A 20,739-nucleotide genomic window follows, 5' to 3' on the forward strand; every position below is an offset into this window, starting at 1 on the left:
CGAGCCACATTATCTCTCTGTTGAAGTTATATTTTGACACAGGCTTCGGAAACAATGCCCTTTGTAAAAGTAGGAAGTAATCCCTCTAGAGAGTATGGAGACAGAAAGTATTGAGATCAGTGGCGGTGCGGGAGACATTGCTTTAACTCAGTTGATGCCCAAGGGGTCTGCAATGTGTTGCAAAAGGGCCAACACCTTCACTGTCATAGTGGCCATCAAACCAATGCACTGCAGTCACTCAGGGAGCGATTGGTTTCAAAGAGATCCCCTTGTATTTATGAAGGAAATACATTTTTGTATTTGTAAATAGGAAAGCAGTGGGACAGTGTGTCAATAAAGGGATTTACATGTAGATTCTAGATTTGACAAAAGGATTTTTTCAATATCCGCCAAAGTGGCCCATCGGGTCGGTTACGGCCAAGCCAATGAGGAATTTTGTCTGAAAACGGCCATTTTGCCTGATATGGAAATGAGTCTTCTCACCAAAGGAGAACAGAAGAATATTGTCAGAGCTCTCCAAAACATTTGTTTACCATGGAAGTGAATGGTATTTAAAGTTATTTAAAGGTCCTTATACACCCCTGGTTCTTTGAAACATGCCAATCACCTACTGCAGGAGTGCCCAACTCCAGTGCTCAAGGGCCACCAACAGGTCACTGATGATGCCTCAACTGTGACCATCATACTTTTTATCCATCCACAGGGTCTCCGAGGAAAAATTGGTCCAAAGGGAGATAAAGGGGATCAGGGAGATGTGGTAAGTTGTCCAAAAGAGGATAGCCCTTCACCGGTGACCTTATTATGCGTTTGTAATAAGTTATCTGTGTGTTCATCCTCAGCTGTCAGGGGGTTAACCTGATCAAGTGCTTGTAGTATGTCTATAATTCAGAGAGCAAGTGCATGATAAAGGGCTGGAACCCATTGGCTTATATACCTCCTAAAACACAACTCTATACAACATGTGGAGAGATACCTGTGTACACACCAGAGATACCTGGGAAATAAGATCATTTGAATAGTCCAATATTTCACAAACACAGTGGAGACAGTTTCACACATCTCTAGCACGAGTTACATTCTTACACCACACCAGATTGTCTTCGTGTGAGCCAGGTAATCTCTTAAAACCTTGTTTTTTTTATTTAAAAAGGGGCATTGAATACAAAACACAATATTAATAACTATACAAAAAAGTCACAAACTTCCACATTATTAACCTCCAACAAATTCAAAATGCCCCCAAAAAATAACGCAGGACATCAACTGCCAATGAAAGTCAGACACAGAGAGACAGCCCCGTTAGGTTGGAAACCAAAATAAGTCACTGTTGCAGTCACCAACCAATAAAAAGCAGTTTTAACAAACATTCCAGCCAATCGAGAACTCAATAGCTAATCACACATTACAACACTGAATCTTAGGGGAGATGTTGACAGTGATTTTTTTGTGCAGGTATATAATTAAATACTGTATATGTTTTTTTTTCAATGTTGTGCTACAGTATACAGTACATAGAATATTGCAGACACATTGAATGGTTATGTATCAAGGTCTAACAACTTAAAAAATTAGGCAAAAATTAGTTCCAGAAACCCATTCCATGGAAAACAATAGTCTTTTATTGATAATTCAGGGCCTATTTCCTCCAGTTTTGCAGCCAGGAGACTTTGATACATAACCGGAATGAGTCCCTGCTCCCCTGAGCTCACAATCTAATATTTGGTGGACTAGGATATATAGTGACATACCCATGGTGACAAGAGGGAAGACTTGTGTCCATCAGGTTCCCGGAGTAAAGCTTGAAACCTTCAGCTAATAGGACATTTAGTAACCTCATGAAATGCTCATTATATGTTTAAATTAGGTACAGATGTTTAATGGAAATCCCTGTTTCAGGCCATGAAACCTTTTCATTTTAAAAATACATTTTATAGTGATTTTCAGAATGGGGACCATCCCCATTCTGTATTATGTAGCGGCGACAATGAGAACGTGTAATAGAAACACAGGGAGTTATATTGCAATTATTGCACCAGATTTATTCATGGAAAAAAACAAACTTTATTCCTCGATAAGTAAAAAGGATTGCACCTTTAATACCTAGTTTCCCAAGGTTTTCGAACAAATACTGTATATATATTTCTTCATTTGTAATAACTTGCCTGGGTGCAGATAGATTAACAGAGCATGCATGTTAGGTCCAAGCAAACACGAGTAACTTAAACAAAATAAAAATAATTATTAACTACATCAAATGGTGATGTAGTTAATATGTTTATTTTATATATATGTAGCTCTGTATCCCCCACCCTCTGGAAGAAACGGCTTGTGTGGTGCTGAGGCATACCTGTTAGGGTCAGGAGATCTGAGTGGTCTGCGATGTGATGGAGACCAGGACAGGCTTTTGTTGATCACTGAGATTCTTCCATGATGCTAGCGCCTCCAGTTATAATGGGCTCCAGGGTTCCAGAGATCCGCCCCCACCACAACATACCTTCCATCTTCCCAAGGACTGACTCTCAGACAGATATATAAAAGAACCAGGCTTTATTCTTGCAGTCACTGCATATGATGGGGATACAGCTTTGCAGGGTCCTAGGATTCAGTCCTATGGATGGTGCTGGATACCCTTGGTAGCATGGGGTCCTGTATCAATAAGATGTTCCCCCCAGCCCCAAGGGCTGAGGGTGGGCAGGCACATCCCTGATGGGAGAGGCTTACAGCCCTACTGGTCTCTTCCTCATCCAGACCACGACTGACTAAATGTTAGTCACTTCCTCTCTGAGACCTGGAAGGGGAGGGCCTAGTGTCTGCACCACAATTGGCTGCATGTAAACACCAGGTCACCGTCTCCACTGTCACTCAGAGAGTAGCAGGAGGGGGGATCAAAAGTACCAGGATTAACCTGTCAAAGCCTGTATCTATAAGGACATACATGACAGGAGGCGGAGAGACAGGCTGGACCAGCCTAGGCTACATATAAAATAGGGTGTTCTTGTATAGCGCTGGCAGTTTTCGCAGCTCTGTACATAGAGTTAACAGTCTAATTTTTGGTGCCTGATGCACAGTGTGACTTACCCAAATAACAGTGTGACTTACCCAAGGTCAAAATGAGCTGACACTGGGATTTGAACCAGGCTCCTCTGCTTCAAACTCAGTGCTGTTTACTCACTGAGCCACTCGTGGTGTGTGTGTGGTGTGTGTGTGGTGTGTGTGTGGTGTGTGTGTGGTGTGTGTGTGGTGCGTGTGTGGTGCGTGTGTAGTGCGTGTGTGGTGCGTGTGTGGTGCGTGTGGTGCGTGTGTGTGTGGTGCGTGTGTGTGTGGTGCGTGCGTGTGTGGTGCGTGCATGTGTGGTGCGTGTGTGGTGCGTGTGTGGTGTGTAAGTGTTTTTGTGCATAAAAATGATTGCATATGTTTTTCTTTAACTTCAAGGGCAGAGCTGGCCTCCCTGGTCCGATAGGTCTGGATGGTTTTCAAGGACCCCCTGGAAAGCAGGGAGACAAGGTAACATAATCACATGTGTTTAACCAGGTGCAAATGTGACATCCCCTCCCCCACCGTAGAAAGTATAGCAAACAAAAATTACTCATGAGTGGTTTTGCATATCTTCCACAGAACCACAAATCTGATCAATGTACCCAATTGCCACGTCATACCATGGTTACACTGCAGGCAAGGATTCTGGGTAGTGATAATGTGGATAGGAAGCACATTTGCATCTCGTTACCCAGAATCCATGCGTGCAGACGAAGTACTGTATGATGCAAGAATAGGAGGAAGAAAGAAAAGTTTGGGGACCTTTAGAAGACTTCCAAAATACTTACTGTATCTGCGCATTTAACTTAAGCGTAGGTGTTGGAAAGAACCAGTGTATTAGTAGGGCACAAAGTGCTGGAACCCTAAGCCAAGATGTATCCAATGTTATTGCAACGTGTGGCACGCTGCACCGGTGCATACACAGCACACCAGCAGGGGAAGCGGCCATTGTTTTTAACCACCCGCGTGCGAGAAGGGGGCCGGGCTATCATGTTATTTCACATGCGGGAGCGCGCCATGGTTGCACATACATTGGCTGCATCTGTACAATAACATGTGATAAAGGCGTTTACTTACCCCCAGTTACATCCCTGCCCCATTCTTATTAATGGCTGTAATGACTATCGGTATACGGAGGTTGACTCATTCCCCCTGTGTTATTGGAAAGCCAAATAACACGGGACATCCCGTCTCATGGGGATTTGTGGCTACATGTTTGGATAAACAGCAATATCTTCATTAAAAATAATGTGCTTATGGGGTAATTCTCCCTTAAGAAGCCAGTGTTTCGGGGATAGAAAAAATATGGCTGCTGAGTATCTTCAGGTGAAACATTTCCACTATTCGCCCACAACCCCACAGTTAGTGCAACAACAGCCACGTCTAATTATTAAAGCAGCCATCCGTGCAGTTTATTTCATTTTTTTTTAACCTTCATTGGTCTGAAATAAAACTCCCGATTGTAGAGAAAATTTAACTTTTTATTTCTCAGTAGAAGAAAGCAATGAGCTCCAACCAATAGAAAGCTGCCACATCAACTCCTGGTGATGCAGTTTCCTATTGGCTGCCAGTGAGAGAGGCTAAGCCCTGTGGCCACATGGTTCTCCCAGGAGGCTTACAAACTCCTGTCTTCATGTATGTACCATATTAATTGTATATATATATATATATATTTTTTTTATATTTCTCAGAAAAAGATCGGGATAAACTTGTAATTTTAAAGCATTACAGGGGTGAGAATGTAGAGACAAACTGTTGCATTTCCCCTTTACCATAATCTACTATATGCATCACACATTTCCTAACATGTCTGTGTATTGCAGGGAGAAGCAGGAATAGGAATCCCAGGAATACCAGGAATAAAGGGAATACCAGGAGAAAAGGTGCGTTGGTGGATTTAGGTCACCCACTGTGGTATTATGGGACCGAAAACCTTGATCCCAGTTAATAAATCGCTTTGTTAAGCACAAGTAGACTGGAGGGGCACCTCTCTTCTGCGGAGTGAAATATATAATGTATCATGGTAAGGAGAGTACAGGGTGAAATATATAATGTATCATGGTAGGGGGGAGTATAGAGTGAAATATATAATGTATAATGGTAAGGAGAGTACAGGGGGAAATATATAATGTATCATGGTAGGGGGGAGTATAGAGTGAAATATATAATGTATCATGGTAAGGAGAGTACAGGGTGAAATATATAATGTATCATGGTAGGGGGGAGTATAGAGTGAAATATATAATGTATAATGGTAGGGGGAATAGAGTGAAATATATAATGTATAATGGTAAGGAGAGTACAGGGTGAAATATATAATGTATCATGGTAGGGGGGAGTATAGAGTGAAATGTATAATGGTAAGGAGAGTACAGGGTGAAATATATAATGTATAATGGTAGGGGGAATAGAGTGAAATATATAATGTATAATGGTAGGGGGAGTACAGGGTGAAATGTATAATGGTAGGGGGAGTACAGAGTGAAATATATAATGTCTAATGGTAGGGGGAGTACAGAGTGAAATATATAATGTATAATTGTAGGTGGAGTACAGGGTGAAATATATAATGTATAATGGTAGGAGGAGTACAGGGTGAAATGTATAATGGTAGGGGGAGTAAAGGGTGAAATATATAATGTATAATGGTAGGGGGAAATATATAATGTATAATGGTAGGGGGAAATATATAATGTATAATGGTAGGGGGAGTACAGGGAGAAATATACAGTATAATGTATAATGGTAGGGGGAGTATAGAGTGAAATATATAATGTATAATGGTAGGGGGATTATAGAGTGAAATATATAGTGTATCATGGTAGGGGGAGTACAGAGTGAAGTATTTAATGTATAATGTAGGCGGAGTATATAGTGAAATATATAATGTATAATGGTAGGGTGAGTACAGGGGGAAGAATATAATGGTAGGGGAAGTTCAAAGTGAAATATATAATGTATAATTGTAGGGTGAGTACAGGGTGATGTATATAATGTATAGTGGTAGGGTTAGTACAGGGTGACATATATCATGGTTGGGGGAGTACAGAGTGAAATTCATTTTTTTAATATAAATATTATTGAAGCGAATTAAGAACTTGATAAATATTACTAAGATTTCAAAAGGTGTCAGTATCTGGGAGTTGGGGTGCGTGTGTGTTAAGAGTTTCCTTATAGAGACATAGTGAATACTTGACCATTTCCCTTTTTCCCCCTTATTATTAGGGTTCGATGGGACTGGCAGGACCTACGGGGCAGAAGGTTTGTAATTAAACATTTGTATATTTAGAACAAAATGTCACACACAGTATGTTATTGCTATTTCTTTGTGTGTGGTGGTATTTTTTATTTGGGGATTACTTTAAAGCAGCAATCTGCTTTGCTTACCATAAAATATATACATATTTTTAGCAATCCCATACTTTTCTGGAGAGATGTTGCTGAAAAATTGCCTCCCTGTTGAGGTTAAAATGGCTGCTGCGATTCACACTTAAGACAACAGAGGTTGCCATAGTAACAGCGGATGCCAGTACAATAGAAAGAAATTAAGTTAGTGTTTAGGAGGCGACGTAGTTTTCACCTGTTTATCACTTCTCTGGCATCATCTGTTGTCACGGTGACCGCTGCACTGTATGTGTCAGGATGTCAGCAGCCATCTTAACTCCTTGAGTACCGCAATGATATATTCACCACGTCACAAGGTCATGGCTAGAGATGGGCGGATATGGATCCGCTGCAGATTGGCCGTTTCCTTAAATCCACGGATTTGTCTAAAAAAAAGGGCCTAGTAGTCTGTTTCGGATTTTTCCTTTTTGTCTCCGATCATCCGATCCGTGGATTCCGCAGTCCGATGGGGGATTTTAAGAATCCAGTCCGCAGTGGATTGCTGAATCCGTGGATTGGTAAAATCCACGATCTACCGGATTGTAACCAATGGCGTTTTTTTTTTTTTTTTTTAATCTGCACGGATTGAATCTAGAACAATCCGCCGTCGAATTTTTTTTTTATAACTTGTATTTTATTGATGAACATATGCATGGTATACAGATTAGACATTTTATGCATACAATATTCAAAATAGCACATGTATTGTGATCATTGATTCGCGCATATTGGGATGTGCGAGACGGATTTTAAAGGGAAAACCCAGGAAATTACGCGAAACGGATGTTGACCACTTCGCCCTTGTCTAGTCATGGCTCATGGGTAGTAGAAAGGTCATGGGCTAGGTTCCTATGGGAGATTGCGTTCTGTGCTCAAGTGGATCACTGATCGTGATCTGACTGGACCAGCGACGGTAGAGGAGACTCCTCTTTCATTCCCTTCATCGGTAACTTTGTGATCATAGGATTTCTGCAAAGGAGCTGAGCAGACAGTGAACCGGATCGGTGTAGAAGTGGGGCCCCCTACACTTCCGTTCTCGTCAGAAGGGGGGGGGGGGTTTGGATCATGTGATCGCTATCAACGTGGACTTGAGTGCAGCCGTATACCGGCATCGTAAAGGTTACATGGAGAAAAAGCTTTTCACACATGCGTCCCTGAGCACACCAAGCACAGATCAATTCACTCCTGAGGAAGCAACTGTAAAACACGCGCTGGGAGTTCTGTGCGTTTTGTCCCTGGCGTGAAATTATTTGCGGTGTTTTTTATTGATTTTAATGGAAACTATTTAAGAATCATCTTTTTTTATCCAAGCATTGGATCTCAAATGGTAGTGTAAAGATGGTCAGCGCAAACCTCGTGGACCTCACGATATTGATGAAACCGGATGGAGTTGAATAAAAAGGGAATAAAAAGGAATAAAAACACAGTATTAGTGCATAACATCCATATGTGTGGAGGATGAGGGGGGGGGGAGGGGGGAAAGGTGTGAATGGAGGATACGCTGGAAGGGATGATGGTGAATTTCCACTATATAATCAAAGAAAACATAAATATATGGATTCAGTGACTCACACGGGCTTGTGTGGTATTTCTCCCTCAACGCAGACTGTAGTGGGTTAATGCAGACTCATATGCTGGAGTCTCAATAAACATAAAACTCACACGGCCTAATGTGAGTTCTTGCCCTCAGAGGGTGGTGTCCTGTATGGATGGTGTGTGGTCGTCTCAGCAAAATATCCCCCAATAGGTATGGTGTGTGAGTGTCTCCTCTTCCCGTTTCCCAGAAGACCAAAAAAATGTGTGCAAACCAGGGTTAGCAATATAACAGGTCTTTATTTGGTTAACAGTGAAGACATGAGCATAGACAAGCAAACATGTTGTAAAAACATCAAGGTTATAGAACAATTTCTAACAAGGTAAAATAGACAAAACAAAAAGCACACTCACACTTAATTACAGCTTCTGCTGCCCAGCATCAGCCGCTTGGTACAATCCTATACGATCTCCTCCTCCGTTGTTGCTCTCACTGGCGCGTCCGGCAGTGGAACCGGAAGAGGGGATCTGTACCGGATGTCCTGCGGTCGGCTGGGTCCCTCTCTCAATGAGCTCCGGCAGGGAACAACGCGTTTCGCAATAAGCTTCGTCAGGTTCGTGAGGAACCTGACGAAGCTTATTGCGAAACGCGTTGTTCCCTGCCGGAGCTCATTAAGAGAGGGACCCAGCCAACCGCAGGACATCCGGTACAGAACCCCTCTTCCGGTTCCACTGCCGGACGCGCCAGTGAGAGTAACAACGGAGGAGGAGATCGTATAGCATTGTACCAAGCGGCTGATGCTGGGCAGCAGAAGCTGTAATTAAGTGTGAGTGTGCTTTTTGTTTTGTCTATTTTACCTTGTTAGAAATTGTTCTATAACCTTGATGTTTTTACAACATGTTTGCTTGTCTATGCTCATGTCTTCACTGTAACCAAATAAAGACCTGTTATATTGCTAACCCTGGTTTGCACACATTTTTTTGGTCTTCTGGGAAACGGGGAGAGGAGACACTCACACACCATACCTATTGGGGGATATTTTGCTGAGACGACCACACACCATCCATACAGGACACCACCCTCTGAGGGCCAGAACTCACATTAGGCCGTGTGAGTTTTATGTTTATTGAGACTCCAGCATATGAGTCTGCATTAACCCACTACAGTCTGCGTTGAGGGAGAAATACCACACAAGCCCGTGTGAGTCACTGAATCCATATATTTATGTTTTCTTTGATTATATAGTGGAAATTCACCATCATCCCTTCCAGCGTATCCTCCATTCACACCTTTCCCCCCCTCCCCCCCCCCTCATCCTCCACACATATGGATGTTATGCACTAATACTGTGTTTTTATTCCTTTTTATTCCCTTTTTATTCAACGCCATCCGGTTTCATCAATATCGTGAGGTCCACGAGGTTTGCGCTGACCATCTTTATTCTACCACTGCCACGTTAAGAAGGACACGGGGTTCCCTTCTTCAAGGTCAAGCAGCAACCACAAAATCATCAAAAGGGCCAGTATATATTTTATATACTCTTTTACACTACGAACACAACCTTTTATTCATATCTTTTATTATTCTTAATATAGTAAAGGCGTTGTAGCATTTTTTTAGCCGCACAATCTAGGGAGCGCCCCAGTCCAAATATCCTCTGATTGGATCTCAAATGGCTGATGTGCACAAAAGCGTATGGTGGTGCAAGGGTTTTGGCTCATGTAGCACCTGAGAGTATCAACGGAGTCCAGGACGGATGTCCCTTTGGGCGTGCCGGCTTGTAGCATGGTAAACGTCTTTGTAGGAGCAAACATTTTTATTTGCATCAATTTTGTTGTGTTCGATATGTATGAAACTTGTTTTTTCTGAGTGGTGAACAAGAGCGGTAATGTCACCATAGACCTGGTGGATTTTATTGATGCAACTTTGCTCCATTATACAGTATTGACACAAAATGTTGACACTTCTCATTTTCCTTCAAGAAACCAACTGCTCTAAAACATTTTCCCAAATCACTAACCCAGTGTTTTTCAGCGGGTTGGTTCATAGGAGAACTTGGGTTTCGAAGGCATCCCCTAAAGGGTCCCTGCAATTTTCAGGTCATTTGAAAATTCTACCAAATTCATCTGGTATCAGACACGCTATTAGAGAGGGTTGGAGTTCCTTACAATGCATCTGATCTCAGAGTTGCTATTAGAGAGGGTTGGGGTTCCTTACAATGCATCTGATGTCAGACGCGCTATTAGAGAGGGTTGGGGTTCCTTACAATGCATCTGATCTCAGAGTTGCTATTAGAGAGGGTTGGGATTCCTTACAATGCATCTGATCTCAGATGCGCTATTACAGAGGGTTGGGGTTCCTTACAATGCATCTGATCTCAGACGCGCTATTAGAGAGGGTTGGGGTTCCTTACAATGCATCTGATCTCAGACACGCTATTAGAGAAGGTTAGGGTTCCTTACAATGCATCTGATCTCAGACGCGCTATTAGAGAGGGTTGGGGTTCCTTACAATGCATCTGATCTCAGACACGCTATCAAAGAGGGTTGGGGTTCCTCAGAATTTCATAATATAATTATAGGTTTGCTTAACCAAAAAAATGGTTTAAAAAAACACTGCACTAACTGATGCAAGTGGAGCAACTGACGCAAAGCACCTTGATACATTGATGGAAGAGTGATAAGAGTTGTAACAGGTTTTCTGTATGGCCTGACCCACCCAATCTCACATTGGCCCCTGTGGTCTAACCAGTCCCCATTACATGGTAGTGTCTGGTGGTGCACCTGTTGGCAACAGGACTCCTGAGTCTCCCGCGTGATGGTGTTTGGGGATTGCCAACCCAGACAGGCAGCTGAGGTAGTGTGTGCGAGTCCTACCTATATCCAGTGCAGCACCTCCACCTCATCAGGATCCCTGCGTCTGCATGGGGATGATTCTGATGAGGAACTCCTCTGTGGTGCCTTGCTCTGTGGAGTAACTTCACACTCACACACGAGGGTATCTTTTATCAAGGACATCTTTATTGGCATGGTGGTATGGGCCAGCTGCCCCTCACAGCTAGCAGCTCAGCCGCTCATCTCTCTGCAGCACTCCATTAGGAAGGTTCCTTCTCCTCTAATAGAGTTGCTCTCCACCTCTCCCCTTAGGGAGATTCACCAGCTTGTCTCTCTGCTTTTAGCTGCACAGACTCACAGCTCTTGCATCAGCCTCTGCAACACTGTTGCAGACCTCCACATGACTCTCCTGAACAGAGTCAGAACACCAACAGCAACTGAACTGCTAACTTTAGGCAGTGCAGTGTCTTATATAACCTCCAGAAAACAGACACGCTCTGTGTCATTAAGGGTGGACACAAAGCATGTTGTCACTTCCTTTGGGACATATGACACCTCACCAGGGTTTGAAGGCAAACCTCCATGATTGTTGCTGGCAATCCTGCATACTTACCAGGTTTACTGCCAGCACGAGAAAGAGATATGTACACCAATTTTACACATGGCTACAGAGTAAAAATGGTGCAACAGGTATCATTTTTGGAGCAATGTTCTAAATTTGGAACACTTAACACGTGACCCTAAATGTTCTTTAGCCACCAACATACTGTAGATAAATCATTTATTGTGATACGCTTGAGTTAAAAAAACAAACAAATATAAAATTGTTTTTTTTTATTTAGGGCGTGCAAGGATTTCAAGGAATTGAAGGCGTAGCTGGATTAAGGGTAAGAAGATTTCGATACAATGAAACATTATTCATAATCATGGATAAAAATGCATCATCTACAGACATTGTGGGATCCTAAAGGAGAGAACCGTTAGCTACAGTAGTTAAGATGATGGATAGAGATGGAAGAAAAGGTTATGCACTTTTTGTCTTAAATTTCGTGTTTTTACTCAATTTTAAAGTGTGTAAAATTTCACCAATTTTTGCCAAATTGTCCTCACTTTGCGGAAACAGCAGGTTTTAAGGATATCCCTGCTTCAGCACTGGGGGATCAATCAGTTGTCACCTGTGCTGAAGCAGGCTTATCCTTATAACCTGACCTGTTGGTGGCCTTTGAGGACAAGAGTTGGACAACCCTGATATATAGGGTCAAAGGGTCATATTACCTGCACATTAATTCTGAATGTGCGTCAATTCTTTTTGGCAAATTATGCTGTTTTGTGAATATTTCTGTGATTTATTTATTTTTTAACATTTTGCCTACAGTAGTTCAAAAACTTCCAGAAAAATGCTGCAGGAAGGGTTTTTTTTTAGTCTACAGGAAAACTCTGTGTCTCAGAGACAAAATAATGCTAAATGCACTTATGCACTCAAATGGACTTGTGACCGTTTTTTCATAGATATGTACTTTGAAATTTAGGGAAGGGGTAAAAGTTCAAAACAAAACTGGTCGGGTCAGGTACTAATAATAATGTAAACAAACTAAAACAAAATGTTAACAAACGAATGTTAATTAACAGGGCTGGTTTTAGCCATGGTGCGCCCTTAGGCACTCACCTTTTTGCCGCTGGGCCTCCTCCTTCCGGAGGCGGCAAATGGAAGTGGCAGGGTGCCAAGATGCTGTATGGCGATGCACGCACGAAACCCTCAAGGCAGACTGGAAAATTCAACAGGAATCGTGATAAAGGTTTCACTTTGTAATGGAAATATTGGAAGTAAATTGTCCTAATTGCTCAGACTGTACAGCACGTCCGACCAGGTTATTTGTTTATAAAATGTGTTACCAGGAAGTAATACAGTGAGAGTTACCTCTCGTTTTCACGTATGTCCTGGGCACAGAGTGATGATGACAGATACATGGTTACAAATACAAATGTTCCCAGGCGTCATGTAAAATGTTCCCTGATATTACATATCTTGTTACACTTTTCAGGGCAAAAAAGGACAAGATGGAGACAAGGGTGAAAAGGTGAGAGTTTGTAACCTGGCATGAAGCCTGGGGAATTGTGAGCAATTTGGTTATTATCAGGAAAGCAGCCATCAGTGGCCAAGTTACATCAAGCAGTGGTAAGGAAAACGGGAGGGGTTATCTTCCAAAACCAGTACATTGTTGGTCAACCTGCATGCAAGTTAATCAACAATTTGCTCATTTTTGGAGCCAACACCCCCAGTTTTCCTTACCACTGCTTGATGTAGCTGGGTCGGTGTGAGGAAACACACAGCACTGTAAGTACTGTAGTTATATGTCACATTATCCTGCATGTGTTGCCATGTGTATAGAAAGTATGGGATAATGTTTGTTTGACCTACACAGCATTGCAAAGGTTTTTAACATGTCATAGTACCCTTTCAAAATATGTTCTGACGATTTGAACCTGCACCGTACCGCTCCTAATCTTTCCAAATAAAGTTACTTCTTTCGACATGATGGATAATGTGTATATACTTACAATGTAACATATTTCTAAAGCTATTTTAGATCATCTCATTACTTTAAATGCTTTTGCTAAAAAAGCACTTCAATTCGATTGTAAGCTTTGGAGCAGGGACTCCTTTTCTTAAATGTTACTTTTACAGTACAGTATGTCTGAAGCACTTCTTCTCATTATGTGTTATTTGTAGTATTTGTTATTTATATGATTGTCACGTGTATTACTGCTGTGAAGCGCTATGTACAGCTCAACCCCGCTGTAAGAGGACATGTGCAGAGGAATGCAATGGAGACTGTTTAAGGTGAAATTAAAATAAGGCTTTATTGCGCCTGTCCCTTTAAACACAGCAAACGTGAAAATCCACAAACAAAAATCTGCTCCACTTTGGAGTATATTTACACTTGCAGTCCAGCCCTCTAACTGTGTGGTTAGCCCAGCGATTCACCAGCCCAAATCATAGAGACATTTATGTATAGATATAGATAACAGTCTTATAAGAAAAGTCTTATCTGTCTCTTGTAGCTGTAGGGGAAGGCTTCTCTGTTCTCCTGGTGTCCGCACCCTTGTGTGCTAAGGCAATGTCAGGATCCAGGTTTAGAATCTTGTCCCCTTTTTTCTTGTTGTCAGCATGCAGCTCAAGAGATCGTTTGTTCCACAGGTCAGCCCAGTTGTGGACTAGGGAACTCTCTGTCTTTCTGATTCCTGGGTCAGCTCATGTGTGAGCTCAGCAAGAATCTCTCTTCCTGTCTCAGAGGCAGGCCTTTTCTGATACCTGTAATCACCCAGGTGGTGTTGGTTAATTGTCTACCTGCAGTTAACCACCACACTGCTGGATTAGAGGCACATTTTTGAACAGGGATAAGTCCCCTGTTACATCCGCTTATAACGTGGTCTGAGCGTGGCTCCCGATTTGAAAACCTCCATTTTGCCTCGCGAGGCCTTACCGGCATCTCGATCTCTCTCCTCTTTGCAACTGTCTGCTTTCTCCTCACTTCAGTATACAAGCAGATATTACTGCATCAAGAGTCAATGTAAATAGTACCAGAGGCTTATGGTTTGGTCCTGACATGCATTGATTGTAACTCCTATTGTGAGTAGAACACAAGCCACATAGCACAGTCCTCCAGTTAGCTGGTGGATTTCCTGAACCGCAAAATGACATTAAGATTTTGGGCATCACATTTGGGAAAGAGGACATGAGTGAGCAAAACTGGCAGCCAAAACTGGATATTTGTAACTGGAAAGTCCAAAGGTGGAAGAGGTGGAAAATGAGCTTTGAAAATAGAGTGCGAGCCTTAAAGACCTTTTTATTACCACTTTTTGTTTACGTCAATGTGGTATTCCCACCAACAGATAGAATAATGACACAGGTTAACAGTATGTTCTTTCAGTTATTTTGGGGTAATCGCCTTAATTCCAATTAAAAGAAACATTGTTTACTTAGGAGTTAAACAAGGGGTTAAAACATGGTGAATGCAGAATTGTTTTTTGGTCTACATTTTCTATACCAGAATATAGTTCCAGTAGTCGGCAACACAGACACTCTCTTGTGGCCATCAATGCTAAAAACAAGGTTTTGGACTCTAAGAGACTGGTTTACAGAGGGCCCGGTAAGACAAATAACTAGAATATATAATCCTCCAGTGTACATAAGGAGAGTTGCTAGACAAATAAGAGGTTGGACTTTAACTGCGAAAGAACTAATGGACACTCCCAGGAAAGTGTTATACAAATTGGTCTTAGGTAGGTCCTTCTTAGCGCCAGTTGGGTTTTTCCACTGTCCGTCAGTCAGAGCTCAGGAGGCAAGGGGGATTTTCAGGGAGAAACGAATCCCTTGGAAAATGAGAGATGTTTTGTGGTTGACAAGTCATGGGAAGACCTATGTCAGGACAAATCTGAGGCACCAGAAGGATGGGACCAAGGATTGTCCCAGGGAGAGGTGTGTTGGCCATTTGGAGACCATAGAGCGTTTTATAAAGGATTGTAGCTTCTCACAGGCAGTTTGGGAAAAAGCCTTGCACAGACTAGGAATAAAAAATTTGCATACACAGACATATGCAGAGATAGTGTTTGGGTTTGCTTCTACATATCTGGGTGTTAACACCAGCACCCTGAGAGTGATCAATGCCAGCATTTTGTATCACCTTTGGATATCAAGAGTTCTTGTGTCAGTAAATAATAAAGTACTTTCTGAGGAGGAAACATTTTAAGGGATGGTTGCTCAGATCAGAGGGCAGAAACAGAGAAAAGAAAGCAGAATAGAACAGAAACAGTGGGAAAACTATGGAGAAATGTAAATATTTCAAATAATTGCACTGAATTTGTGTTCTATTGTTTTATTTTGTATTTTTTTCCCTCCCGATGTAAATATGTAATGTTTTTACTGTCTGTTTCTGTATTGTATATGTTGCATGTATTTCAACAAATAAAATCACATAGCACAGTCCTGTGAATATGCCGATTGAATTAAAGCCATGAGTCAAGGACAGACCACCACCGGACTTAAGAGCCTGTGTCACCAGGAGTATAAAGCAGTCAAAAACGTATAAACTTAAAGATTTGATTGAGTACTCAGGACCTCCATATTTCTCCATAATCCGTCTCTGGAAGGCGTGCACATGGCTGAGGCGAACAAGTAACCGGACGTATTCCCACGGGGAAGAGCAAGACGGTGCACTGCTAAAGAAGATGCCCTTTAACCAAGCGCTTGATAGCGCGAAACGCGTTAGAGCTTCTCTACCGTTCCCCAAATTTTATTGTGTCGCCATGATGGAATAAATTATGTTTTTTTTCGCGATCAAGCCTCCATCTTCTTTAGCGGTGCACCGCCTTGCTCTTCTCCCGTGAGAATACATCCGTTTACGGGTTCACATTAGAGATGGTTTGCCTGCCTGAGAAACAGAATAAACACAATATGCCTCGGTCACATGGATCGGTCTTTGGGCCTCGCTGGGTTTCACGATCCTCATTTCCACTAGGCCACTGGTTCTGACATACTCGTGAATGTCGTTTATTGTTCTATTTGCAGGGAGACAGTGGTGAGGACGGGCTGAGTGGACCTCCTGGAATTGCTGTAAGTAAAAGATAAGGCCAACCAGTCCCATCTTCTGACCTTGTCCTGGACCCTTTTTAGGTTCTTAGATCTATGGCTCCGAACCCAAAACAAACCTAACTTTCCACCGGCCAAGTTCTTATTTTCTACTCTTCTTACATAGTTTAGGAGGCTGGACAGCAGATTACTTTCCTATTGCATTGAAAGCAAAAGACCTAAGTCTTCAAATTATCTGCACCGGACAAAATGAGGAGCACAAAAAGGTGCTTATTGACCCATAAAACACACGGTTTGCTTTTTATCTTGTCTGGTGCTGATAATTTGAACACACAAGTTTTAATTTTTCTGGTACATTCCCCCTGTTTTATCTAGCATGGACACCCCCTATAGGGCGTTCACCACAGGAAGTGCAGCCATTTTCTAAACGAACACACACACACCGTTATCGGCTGCTATTGTACCCACTGATGTATTACAATATCACGGATAATGCAATTTCCCTATGATTTTTGCTGCATTGTGTTTGTTTGAATAGAGCTACATTTGTGTATGTAAATACATATACACATATATACTGTATACTCATATACATATAGTATACACATACGGCAAAAGAGAGGACAGGCACTCCAAAAAATATGAAGTTTAAAACTTTACGTTACGGCTCTCGCTGGAGCCTTTTTCAAGAGCCTGTCCTCTCTTTTGCCTTTTACTTATTCTTCAGATGGTACGCACCAAATATACTTATTTTTATTATCTGTGAGTACCCTGTTGACGTTTCTATGTATGTATGTATGTATGTATGTATATATATTATTGTTTTTTATATAGAAATAAAAATACATTTGTATCTAAACTACAACAAATAATTAAGTTTTAAATAAAATAAAACAATTATTACAGTATAGTAAGTTTCTTGTTGCTCCCTTGAAAAACAAAAAAAGGAGCAAGAACAGGTGTACAGTAGTAGTCCAGTAGGACAGAAGCTTATACACCTGTATGTATACACACATACACACACACACACAATCTCTGTAATCATTTTTTCTTTGTATTTATCAGGGATTTCCAGGACCTGTTGGGTATAAAGGGGATCAGGTAAGATCAGGTATTTTTATTCTATAGAGTCGCTGTCTTTAGGCATCTGGAGGTGCACAAGTGCTTGGGTTACTGCTGACCTCATGCTCCATGCACACTTACCTAGGCTGTAACCCCCTAAACAGGGCTCGTCCACTCTCTCGGATTTTTGAGTTGCACTGACTTGGGGTCATTTTCACTATCTTTTAGCATTAGGGCTTACTTCACTCTCACTAATACAAATCAGCACTTTTCCATTAAAAGACCATATCTGGGCCAAAATCTCACCGATTTTAGTCCTTGGCAGTGGACATTTCTATACCTGTTGTATCAGTGCAGTGTATCTGCCTTTCCAGACTACGTGTAGAAATAGACCGGTTATTCCGGAACTAAGTGACTGAGAATAAGGGGAGGGGGGAGGGGGGAGGGGGGTGAAGAAAGTATTACAAATGGGGGTCCCTAAGATGCTGATCCTAATAAAACATAATGTGTATATAATAGGTATGCCACCAGAAGATGGATCTGCTAACACACAGCATGTAGCTCCTATGTTGCTAAATGTTGTGTTGTATCTGTTCTTTTTTTATATATAGGGAAACCAAGGTTTTCCTGGAGCGCCTGCTATGGGGGTAACTATTAATGACTTAAATACATCTTACTCTATGAACAGATTATAGTATTGACCAATAAAATACAACACAGGTTCTTGTGGAGATTGAACTTGTAAGCAATAAACTAACACGGCCTTTTTACTGAGATCTGATTTTTTGGGTGAGTATTCATTGAAGGATGAGACAGCAGCTATCATAAAGGTGATTCAGTATTACCACACGGAAACTCCTATTCAAGTCAATGGGAGTTTCTGGGCGTCCAATGAATAACCTCCTTAGAGTTTATGACCTGACTCCAAACCTGACGGACATCTTTGCTTTGAATTGCCCTAAACCAGATAAAGCTAAGGTCCCTATTCAGTATGCTGTCTTCCCCATTTGGATGGTGCTTACATCTTCCAATGGACATAGAAGATGCTTCACAGCACATTGAATTGTAGAATATAGAATATGCAGAGGGAACCATTGAAAATATCACATATTTACTAGTTTAAGAAAGCTTTGTGAGTGTATTTCCCAAAGTCTCCGAAAATGAGAGCAAAATCCAGGACCAGATTTAGCAAACACAAGCATTCCCATTGGTGGAAATTGGATATTTCCTTTGGTAAATATGGTAAATTGAAACTGTAGTTGTCACAGATTGTCAAATGAGTAAACTGTGTCAGACCAAGAAGTTGTAATTTATGGTGTTAAGAGCTGGACTTGCCTACATTTTATAGATATAATGTTGGTCTCTGCCAGGAAAATGTGACCGTAACTATCTTGTAAATTCACTAGAACGCCGCGTCGTATAGTTACCAGAACAATGCGTCAGCCTTCTGTCCTACTGAGAAGATCATGTTAAGCCCCATAATAAGCTTAATGGTGGGAATCATGTAATCTGCAGTGTTCTAGGTGCTAGATTTTCAGAGCACAGTTTATCTTCTCACGCAGACCTCCAAAACTATACACTCAACATCAGAAGCATCAAAACATTTAGGGTTCAAGTATTCAATGTGAATAAGGACTACTGACTGCCAGACGTTACAACTTGGAGAATCCAAATTTCCCAGTTCAGTCACGTCTATATATTGTTTCAGCACAAGTTGTCCACTTTGACTGACCTTGACCAAGACATTATTTTGGCAACTATCACAGCTCTTCTGCGATTCTTTTTCTTGCTGATAAGTTGTGTTTTTAACTTTTACTATTTATTATGAACAACCTATAAGGCTGCTGTACTTGCCTGATTAACCCAGGTCATTGTATTGTAATATGCAATATTAACAGAAGTAATCTTAAATATTAACGGAAGATATAGGTCTTTGATTGATTTTGAAACGGAAAAATGATGCCATTTCTCTATTTTGAAAAGGAAACGTATACATCTTGTATCGTTCACAGGTGGTCGGGCCTACTGGCAAGAAGGGAACCAGAGTGAGTACAGTTACACTGGCTTATATTTATATATGGTTACGGTCACACGGTGACTAACTCTTATTCAATACTCTGTGAAGTGGCTTCTCTGTGCTGGAGAAGATTACAACCGCTTCCATTGGCGTGGAGCTGAACTCTGTCCCAGTGCACGGAAACAGTTATACAGCACATAAAATAAGGGCATTTGTCCTTCCAACTTCACTTGACCTGTTTTGGGGGGTCATTCAATATAATCCTAAGCGGTCAATTGCGCAGACCCCCATTGAGCTCTGTGTTTTTTTGTTGGACAAACACGATGCAATCAGACGCAGTATATTAAATTAGCTTCTTAGTCCATGTACAAAGGTTTAGTGGCCGTGATACATATAATTCAGCTTCTTGACTTTATTACATTCGCAAAACTCCTGCAACAAAATACAGCCCAAATCATCACAGATCACAAATCCTGTTGAATTGAAAGAGCCGTGTTTCGTTGATAAATTGAGCGCTCTTTATCTGTTCTGCAGCTATGAGCCTTTGATACAGAGGCCCTGGTTGTATTGCAAAACAAAAACACAGGAACTTTGGGACTTATGTATTAAGGTAAAACAGATACATAGAGTGTATTTATTTCTGCCCAAATATTGCACCAGCTTTGACTTGATACATAAGACCATTGGGACCCCAACTCAATACTGTGAAGACGTCTTCCCTGTCATGGGCTGTGACACAGGAGAATTTAAACATGGCTGCCGGGATACCGGCACACCGTAACGGGCCTGTAACTCGGGAAGTAGTATAATAATAATAATAATAGTTTGCTCTTGTATAGCGCTGCTAGTTTTACGTAGCGCTTTGCAGAGACATTTTGCAGGCACAGTCCCTGCCCCGTGGAGCTTACAATCTATGTTTTTGGTGCCTGAGGCACAGGGAGATAAAGTGACTTGCCCAAGGTCACAAGGAGCCGACACCAGGAATTGAACCAGGTTCCCCTGCTTCAAACTCAGTGTCAGTCAGCATCTTTACTCACTGAGCCACTATCTCAGCCACTATCCTATAACTGAAGTCTCCCAGAGATAAAATAAGGGGACAAAATCTGTGCAAAAGAATTACACCAGATTTTATCAAAGGAAAAGCCTACCATTACTTTCAATGGCATTTCTTTTCTTTAATAAATGTGGCTTTTTTTGCACTGGTTTTGTCAGACGCAAGCAGCTGTGTCGTGTACGACACAACATACTATTGACATAGAGCAAACTCTCTACTGACTGAGTA

General features: G+C 41.6%; 1 protein-coding gene across 1 annotated transcript in view; it reads left to right on the forward strand.

The window, feature by feature from the left end:
• LOC142494625 (uncharacterized) overlaps positions 1-20,739 on the forward strand; it is a 439,963-nt gene that overhangs the window by 131,979 nt on the left and 287,245 nt on the right. Inside the window, exons 36-45 of the mRNA XM_075599056.1 lie at positions 704-757; positions 3,433-3,504; positions 4,860-4,919; positions 6,262-6,297; positions 11,631-11,675; positions 12,831-12,866; positions 16,358-16,402; positions 17,444-17,479; positions 18,052-18,087; positions 19,453-19,485. Coding sequence (XP_075455171.1) covers positions 704-757; positions 3,433-3,504; positions 4,860-4,919; positions 6,262-6,297; positions 11,631-11,675; positions 12,831-12,866; positions 16,358-16,402; positions 17,444-17,479; positions 18,052-18,087; positions 19,453-19,485 — 453 coding nt within the window. The remainder of the gene's footprint in view (positions 1-703; positions 758-3,432; positions 3,505-4,859; positions 4,920-6,261; positions 6,298-11,630; positions 11,676-12,830; positions 12,867-16,357; positions 16,403-17,443; positions 17,480-18,051; positions 18,088-19,452; positions 19,486-20,739) is intronic.

Source organism: Ascaphus truei, chromosome 5 (assembly GCF_040206685.1).
Source record: "Ascaphus truei isolate aAscTru1 chromosome 5, aAscTru1.hap1, whole genome shotgun sequence".
Taxonomy (NCBI): Eukaryota; Metazoa; Chordata; class Amphibia; order Anura; family Ascaphidae; genus Ascaphus; species Ascaphus truei.